The 9,573-nt window shown below is 47.9% G+C and overlaps 1 protein-coding gene across 1 annotated transcript; it reads right to left on the reverse strand.

The window, feature by feature from the left end:
- Positions 1-8,467: 8,467 nt before the first annotated feature.
- On the reverse strand, positions 8,468-9,165 carry LOC120646141. Its single transcript, XM_039922845.1, has 3 exons — positions 8,975-9,165; positions 8,714-8,887; positions 8,468-8,642 (listed from the first exon to the last, which is right to left on the reverse strand). Exons 1-3 carry the CDS (start codon positions 9,146-9,148, stop codon positions 8,496-8,498), a joined length of 495 nt encoding a protein of 164 aa, XP_039778779.1. The 5' UTR covers positions 9,149-9,165; the 3' UTR covers positions 8,468-8,495.
- Positions 9,166-9,573: the final 408 nt, after the last annotated feature.

A 9,573-nucleotide genomic window follows, 5' to 3' on the forward strand; every position in this document is an offset into this window, starting at 1 on the left:
CAGAAGGCCCAACACTTCTTCTCCCTCTCTGTTTCTCTTTTCTTTCCCGCAGGCCCATGAACTCCCACCGACATCCCGTTACCCCTTTCTCCCGGCCCAATTACGCGGCCCAGAAAACCTCCAGGCGGCCCAGCCCGTCACCATGCCTCCCCCTCTCTCCCTCTCACTGCCACGCGAGCCCCACCCGTCAGGCGTCTTTTCCTCCCCGTGCTGGAGCCGGACTCGAACAGAGTCCGGGAGCCGCCAGCTCCGCCGCGGCCTTCCTTGGCCCGCACGCCGAGGCCCGGTCCTCACACCTATAAAAGCACCGCGCCCCCTCCCCGAATACCCTCGAGCCTGTGCCGCCGCCTCCGCACGAAACCCTAGCCGCGCCGTCGCCATTGGAGCCGCCGAGCTCGGGCTCGACGCGGACCCGCCGCTCCGCCGCCCCTCCTCGACGCTCGCGCGTCCCTGGAGGTCCGCCGCAGGGTGAGCAACGCCGCGCCCCCTTCCTTCCCTCTGTCCCGCTCTCCCTCGCGTGGTTTAGCTCGCCGTCGCCGCCGTTCCGCCCCTCGTCGCCGAGCTTGCCCTCCGCCGCGTCTTTGACCTACACGGACCCCGCCATCACGTTCCTCGTCGCCGAGCTTGCCCTCCGCCGCGTCTTTGACCTACACGGACCCCGCCATCACGTTCCTCGTCGCGCGCGCTTCCTCATCGGTCAAACGGCGCTCAAAACCGTGGCCGAAATTGCGTGAACACGATTCTCCGGCGAGGTCGCCGGCGCCCGCCGCCGCGCAGGCCTGACGCCGGCGCCCAGCGCCGCCCCGCTCCGCCCTGTTTCGCTCCCAACCCTTGGATCAGGAATTGACGGCCCAGATCTGTTCTAGTTCAAGTCAACAGCGCGCATACTGGTCAACCGTGGCAGTTTTGCAAAAGAGCCCTCTAGTTTTCCCAAATCAATCCGCGGTCCAGCGTAGTTGAAAAGTAATTAGGTTTAAGTCCTTTTATTTCTGTTTTAGCCCCTACACTTTTACAATTTTGAACCCGCTGTCCCAGAGCTGCAATTTTGCAGGCTAGCCCCTGAAGTTAAGGTTTAATCTTGTTTATGCCCTCAGTTTCTTCACTTAGAGCCCCTGTTCTTTCAAAACTTTTACAAATAAGCCCCTAGAACCTTGTTTTAGCCATAACTTCTCCGTTTTAGGTCCGTTTTCATCGATTCTTGCGTCCACGTGATCCTTGCAATGTGTGCAATAGCTCTATCATCCCGTTATCCTTTGTGAGCACACTTTATTATGCCACACAAATCCTTTTTGCTAACCTTTCACGTTTATAGTTAATCGCAACTAGATCCCTGAAACACCGTTTAGTCCATAGATTTGCCGTTTTAGTTTCATTTTCTGCGTTTCTTGCGCTCTCGTAACCGTAGCTGCGAGTTTTGTCCTTTAGTATGCTCTTTTAAAGCTTTTTTTGTTTTGGTGTATTGTTCTTTGATGTATCTTCTTGTTTGCTTTGTATGTTTGCCCGAAGATTGCTCCGAGTAGAAGGATCGTTGTTTGAAGTTTGAAGATCAAGAATTCCAAGTGAGCAAGAGTTGAAGAGCAGTACGAGTAGCTTATCATTAGATAAAGGCAAGTGACCCTAACCATACTTCTATCTATGCTTATTTATGAGAATACTTGATTTAATCGGAACATGGAGAACCACCCAGGAAAACCGTACAACCACAATACCATATGGCTCTGGTCTTGGCTAAGTAATTAGACGATCTATATGTCGTGCCTGGGGCGTTTGATTGGTGGATTTTGGGTTATCGAAATTTGAGGAGCGGGTCAAGGAAGCTTCGTCTTCTGAGGTACCGCAGAAAGCAAGGGACCAGTACATACATATAGTGATTCTTTGGAAAAGCCTCATAGCGTCCCTATGCAGTCATACCTAAGAAAGTGTGATATGGTGCTTGGCCCGCACTTGCATGGTTGGGTTCAAAGTTCTTCGGAACTTTTACGCGAATTGTGGTGAAAGTGTACAACCTCTGCAGAGTTAAAACTAACCGGTTAGCCGTGCTCACGGTCAAGAGCGGCTTGGACCCTCACATAATTAATTTAATTTAAAGATGGAATTAAATCATTTTTTGGTTATTTCTTGTGGCCTTACTGAGCACCAACCATAAGTGTACTCACTCTTGGTTACTGCTGCTCAGAAAGAAAGATGTATGAAGTCTGTTAAAGATGTTGCTGAGTTCTAGGCGTACGCAACCCCCAGTTGATTGCCTGTGAAATTCGGAGTCTCCGTTTCCAGGATAAGCTGTATAACTCTGATAGTCTTTTATTTGTTGTTTTTTTTCTCTTTTACGTGATAGTGTTACTGATTATTCACTTATAATGTCACTATATGTATGAAATTTGATCCTGGCTTACATATAATTATGCATTCGATTTTGTCCTTCAAATAGGGTGTGACACCGTTGGGGGAGAACCAACCTGCGTTCCGATGAGGACAGATCTCACCAACCTCGCGCATGCTTGCCACTACCCAGCTGCGCTTAGCTACTAAAAAGTATAGTTATCTGCAGCTGGTCACGAGAAGCGCACTCTGACTAAACAAAATTGGACGTTCACTTCCTTCCAAAAAAAATTAAAAAACGGATGTTCACCAACTCGGCGATCTGCTTGACATGCATCCACCGCTGTTTATTGCATTGGCTCGGCATGGCGCGTGCAGTGATTCCTTCCGGCCGGTCGGATGAAAACAAATTAGGGACATGCTATGTGTCAGACGCCTGAGATTTCATTTTCCAATTATTTGCCGACCTCTCAGCCTCAGATCCAGCATCACTGCTGCAGCACTCACCCCCCACACCCCTCCTCCTGCCGTCGTGGAGGCATCCCTCCTGCCGGATCCGCCATAGCTAGGTGGTCCCACCGCATGCCAAACATTTCATTTTGCTGTTCCTCTTCCTCTACCGCAGACAACATCCATCGACCATCTTCTGTGTTCTGTCGAAGCCCATAGATCACTAGCTAGAGATCAGTAGAGACCAAGAGAACACTCCATAAACGACTTCTCTCTATTGTCTCGCCATTGACTGCCAGAGTTCCTTGTCGACCTCCTCTCTATTCGATCACATGCTGGTGAAGGGCGTGACCAAAGACATTGCAGGGTACTTCGTGGCGACTGCAACCGTGAACCAACAGAACTCACCAAACATGTGTGAAAATAAGCTAGCTAGCTAGTATATGCATACATCTGCAAGTTATACTATATACTGAGCTAGCTAGTATATGCATACATCTGCAAGTTATACTATATACTGAGCTAGCTAGTATATGCATACATCTGCAAGTTATACTATATACTGAGCTAGCTAGTATATGCATACATCTTAAACTTTGCGGAAAGATAAGAAGTGTGGTTTTATTTTTTTAGCCTGATTAACAAGCTGTTTTTATTTTTTATATTGATTTTATTGAAGAATTATTAGCATGCTGTCTTTAATTTCGTTAGCTTTCCGCAAGGTAGGGAGTGTCGTGTGTACGCGCTGATGAGTGCTTTATTAGAGCCATGTGTGTTATTATGAATGTTCCTAAACATATGAAAACATAGTGGCCGATTAGGTCATGTCTTTGAGTTAACAAGCATTGCTAGAAAAATGAGTTTTCATCCCTCCGGTTAGTACCGATAAACTTTTGGTCCGCTACTAAAGTTGCCCCGGAGCCATTTTAATACCGAGTCCAAATTTGAAAACCCCCAGAGCTATTTTAGTACTGGGTCAAGACACCGGCCGGTACTAAATGTCGCATTTTAGTATTAGTATCGGCTGGTGTATTGGCCCGATACTAAATGGTTCTTCACGGGTTACTCCAAAAGAAATATGCATCTCCCACCGAATTAGATGTGATGCATAGATGGGATGGTAAGGAAACTATGCGCGAGCCGGAGTGGGTTCGAATCCTCACGACCGCGCATGTGCATTTACGCGTGAAAAATTTGTGTAACTTGTGACCTTGAGACGATGCAAGTGTGCGGACCTTCCGGGGGTTAGTACCGGCCAGGCGGTACCGACTGCAGCAGCCGGTACTAAACACGCCATACGACTTGTACTAAAGCTAGCTGTGAAGTTGAAGCCCATCTCAACCAAAAAGAGCCATCATAGTACATGTTTCACTTTATGAAGCACACTGGCATATTATTTGTAAGTAAAAAAAGGTGTCAAGATCAACTATAAGTCACACGTAATCTCTAGTTTACCAAAACTATAAGTAGTCCCATGAAATGCAAGAAGCTGATTTTGCAAAGTCCACTGTTCACACCCTCGTTTAGTTGGTTCCATATAGTTTACATATGTTGCTCATTCTACCTAACATTCTAAGCATGCCGAAAGTGTGGCTAGGACGGCTTAATAACTATGATAACAATTTGCTGAGTACCACATTAGCATCTCAAAAGTTGATTAGGGGCATGTGTCCTCGCTCAGTCACTTGCATCTACATAGGACCACTACGCATTTGGTCTTATCTATTCCTTAGAACGCTTTTGGGCGCTCAATGCGCATCACTTTTTTCTTTTATCCGTTTTCTTTAAAAGAAATCGTCCACTGTTTCCTTTTATATATTTTATGTCTTGTTCCTTTGTCTATTTGATTGTTACTGCATTTTATTTCAAAATTACCACAACTATATATATTCATAATTTCATATTGACCATAGGATATGGAGGACGTACGGAGGAGGACAGAACCAACAATCTGACGGTGATGGTTTGGAGGGCCCGAGGCCCAAGGGGTATGGCACGCTCACATTGCCGCAGTGGCGTCATAGTTGGGCTGCCCTATCGGTCGCGACATGGCGGCTGAGACTGAGAGCTGCGACGCCGTTACCAGCAGCACCGCCGCCGCAGCTGGGAATAATAGCAGTATAGCTCAACCGCAATGGACTATCTATTCGTGTGTCCAAAGCTTAGCTAGGCATTCAATCTAGGTAGCTGCTCCGTGCCATTGTGCTACAGTTGGCTAGTAGTGCAAGCTGCGAGCACAGGGAACAACGATCGAGAGAGACCGAGGGAGCACAGTTTGATGGGTACGGAGTACGGACCTGCGCGTTCCGGCCGTGAGTGGGCGAACCATGTTCCGATATACGACAAATAATTAAATGCCACCAACCCTCATGCACGCGGCTTAGTAAGGCCCCTTTGGAGGGCTCCGGCCGCATCAGCTCCGGCTCCTTGGCCACTGTTTTGCACTCTTCGTGATACTGTAGTTTGGAGTTGGTTTTGCTGCTTTGCACTAGAGTCAACGTAAGGGAGGTTAGAGCCGCCGGAGCCAGGGTTTTTTTTCTCGGCGATAAAATTCCGGTAAAACCGAAAATCACGTTTTCCGGTGGGGCTGGTTATTTTTTTTCCGGTCAAAATTTTCGTTTCTTTTGAATATGGCCCAGCCCAAAACCAAAAGCAGACCACAGGCTACCCTGCGTTGCTCCTGCCAAGCCCCCCAACCCTAGCAAAGTAGCGCAGTAGCGATTCCCTCGACTGCACCCGACCGGCGGCCGCCCGCTCGAGTTCCCGCGCCGGCCTCGCCTAGCTCCAGCCTCTAGGAGCTCCGGTCCCTCGCCCTCACCGGCCTCCAGGAGAAATCGAGCTCCTGGGCCATTGCCGGCACCGCGCCACCTGGGCATTTGGCGCTGGAGGGAGGCGCCGCCGCTGCCGGGACCCGATTCCCCGACGCTGCACCGGAGCTGCGTCTTCCCCGACGCCTTGACCAGGCTACCAGAGAAGGTGAGCCTCTTAAATTTCAGCAGTGCTTGCCGATTGTAGCAAGGTAAGCTGAGCCTTTTCAATTTCAGCATCTCGGAGTGGTGATGGCAATGGATGGGGGAAGGGAAGATGATGCGCCTGCACGTCCCACGCGAGGTCCTGATGATGCTGTTGAGCAAGATGCGGTGCAACGCCACTGCAGAGGTAAAGGCATCGCTGGTGCATCCTCCAGTGGTGCCGCCGGCGCATCATACAGTGGTGCCATTCCTAGGGGAACAACGGACAGTAACGGTGTAGTGGAGGTGACTGCAAAAGATGGTAAATCGGCAAACTAATTGCTTATTAGACTGTCATTGTGAAATGTTGGTTATTTATCTTGTTTTGAAGTGCTGATTTGAGTAGCTCCCTTAGTAGTATTGTGAGATTTAGATTTTAGAGTTTAGATTGGCAAGTGTGCAGCATAAATTTAATTGGCAAGTGTTGATCTGTACTATTGAACAATTCTTGATCTGTACTATTGAACAAGTTCAATCCGTGATATACAATGATATACAATGATTTAATTGGCAAGTGTGCTACATAAATTAAAGTTGAGTTTGTATGTGTTCCTGCAGGGAGAGTGGTGAAGTTAAATGGACCAATTGAGGTCACATGGAGCCATGGCGAGCCTTACCCCAAATCTAATGGGGCTGGATTTCTGTGCTACTATTGTTTTAAAACAAAAAAGGGTGGTGGTGTATCTCGTCTAAGGGAGCATCTTGGCGGAATAACTGGGAATGTAGTGGAGTGTAAAAATGTGCCAACGCATATTAAGAATATAATGGCAGATGAATTTGCCAACGCATCTTGACGAAATTTGGAACTATGGATGGAGTCTGTAATATTTGGGATTGAGCATCTTCGTGTGCAATATTTGAAACTCCATGTTGAACAGACTATCTGTTGCTTCGTGATAGCCAAATTTCTCATTTCTATGCATTGTTATATCTTGTTTTCGCTTTTAGATTGTTTGAAAATAATCTATGTTATTCTCTGTACAAAATGAGGTATTATTTTTCAAATTTTGTCTGAAAACAAAACGTCGAATCCGAGAATTTTCCGATAAACGTGTTTATCGGTGACCTCCGGTTTTTTTTTGTTACCTGTAAAGAAAACCTTGGCCGGAGCCAGCATTTTGTGGCTCCCCCGCTCCAGCACTACGGGACTATGCCTATTTGCCGTGTGCCAAGGGCACACAGCAAAGGCCGCTTTACACTCGGCAAAGTATTCGCCGAGTGTAACACACGGCAAACAGCTCACGGCAAACAACGGCCGGCGAAGAGCTAGTTTGCCGTGTGCTACATCTCGGGCACACGGCAAACAATTTGCCGTGTGCAATATTAGGCCGACGGCAAAATAAAGTGCAGTGTCAAACACCACGTGGCACAGCCTATTTGCCGTGTGCCATAACGGCTTGGCACACGGCAAACACAGCCGCTTTGCCGTGTGCCCTGTCCCAGGCACACGGCAAACAATGCCACCTTTGCCGTGTGCTACTTGGACAGGCACACGGCAAAGAATGGCAGATTTGCCATGTGCCTTGCCGTGGCACACGGCAAAAAATGGCGGCACACGACAAAATTAATTTTCAGATTCATTTTTTTTGTTTAATCACAAATATTTCAGATTCCAATCAAATTAACATCACAGGCAATTCATATATATTGCATCAAATGTCACGATCATTTCATATATCACAATTTGCATCAGATTCAATCCATAGAAGTCCAAATGCAAATATCGCAATGCATACAAACCCAAATGTAGTCGATACAAGTCCATCAAGCACAGGTAGTTCATACAAGTACATACAAGCACAAGTTCAAACGATAGTCTATACAAAGAGTGCACGTCCATACAACCACAACTCACGACTACTGCGGCGGCGGCGGCGGGTGCTGGAACTGCTGCATGTAAGTCACCCAATGAGGAGGCGGCCACACATTCTGAGGCATCGGCGAAGGGGACATTTCTGTTGGCCCATCATTTGATGCCGCCGATTGAAGCTGCAAATTCAAAGTCATTAATTTGAAGTCTTTGTTTCTAAGTCTTTGTTTCTAAGGCATTGTTTCTAAGTCATGATAGAGTTATCTATTAGTCAAATAACGATAAATGAAATTAGAAGGTTGTGAAATTGCTCACAGGAGTAGGGGTAGCTGCACGCGCAGGGATATTAGTCTGAGTGAATTCTGGTGGTGAAAGATCCATTTACGAGCCCAGAGTCTGCATGAACTGAAAAGCCAGGGCCAGCTGCATCTGATTCTGCTGGGAGGCTTCCTGTGTCTGCCGAAGGTCTTGCTGCATCCTCTCCCGCTCGGCCGCCCTCGCCTGCTGATGTGCCTGCTGCTGTGCCGCCCACGCCTGCTGCTGTGCTAGGAGCTGTGCTTCAAAGTCCCGTTGCATCTGGGCCTACAAAATTAGATTGCATGGTTAGAGTACCAAGAAACATATGTCAAAATTAATAAACCTTTGTTGTAAAAGATTTAACCTTCAGTGCCTCCATCTGAATCTCCGTAGTGCTCTGACGTGGGCGTATGGCCGGGCTAGAGCTGGTGCTCCTGGCTCGAATCTGTGCGAGAGTAGGAGTACTGGCGGTGTCAATCAAACTGTCTCCAATCCAGTACCGGCCATGCTTCTTCCCTCCTTCCACCCTCATCACGACTTCTCCATCAATGGGCTCCATGCTTGGATCAAAGTCCGGCCCATGCACCTCCGTTGTCATCGAGTTGTACTCACTGAGGCGACTGTGGACAGTTGTGTGGCTGTACGCTTCTGGGGGGGTCCGCCGGGTTGTAGTTGACATCCGATGTCGCCTTCCCTTTGTGGGCCAAAGCCCACGCCTTGATCGGGGGGCAAGGCTCGCCTCCATGTGAGGCCGACTATGAAAAAAGAAAGATGATTACAAATTGTGTACGGTTGAGCGTTAAAATGAAGAAATGAATTCACTTACCCATCTGGCCGCGTACTGTCGTAGGTGACTATTGCCCTGATGGTGCGGTGCACCTGGCATCATCAAACGCCACTGCCGGCAAGACTCGTGCATCTCCACCCAACCTTCCGCATACCACCTGTCGATTATCATGTCCCAGCACTGTTCATTCCCGGCTAACCACCAAGGAATCACCTGCAGGTCATACATGACATATAAGAAGATCAAATGTAGCGTACTTCATTTTACTAAAAGTCAATATTAATAATATTGTATATTTACCCTCATATATTGTTCCCGAGTTAGCCTGAGGTTTTGCACAGCCCCTTTGTTGGTCTTCACTTTTTCGATGCGACATTTGTAATCACAGTTGGCCTGGATGTGCGCCTCATAGAGCATATCCGCCACCAGATTGTGACAGGCCGTGTTTGCCACCTCGCGTGCCACGGTCATCATTCCCTCCTCGCACCTGTAGAAATCCTGCACATGATGATGAATGAAGCCATTATATCAAGAATGTCCAATTAATGAGATGTATTGACATTTATAGCGCATACAAGACTTACCCACAGTTCGTGCAACACCTGCTCTGCTTTGCTCGCAAAGCACCTGCCTTCCCGGTCCGGTCTATCGATGGCTTGGATGTAGTGCTCCCAAGCCGACACCGGCTGAAGACGGCCGTCAATCTCGATGCATCCAGGGTAGTGGTCCTTGCAAAGCAGGCCCAGAATGCCATTGGGGATGCATTTGTGAACACCTGGAATGACGATTACAAAATTCCTGCCAAAAATATTTGTGTAAAATTGGAATTGAAATATATAAGTACGAAACGTAATGAAATAGGCTAAAGTTACTTAACTTTTACCGTCCGGTCGAATAAT

The sequence above is a fragment of the Panicum virgatum genome, chromosome 8K (genome assembly GCF_016808335.1).
Source record: "Panicum virgatum strain AP13 chromosome 8K, P.virgatum_v5, whole genome shotgun sequence".
Classification (NCBI taxonomy): Eukaryota; Viridiplantae; Streptophyta; class Magnoliopsida; order Poales; family Poaceae; genus Panicum; species Panicum virgatum.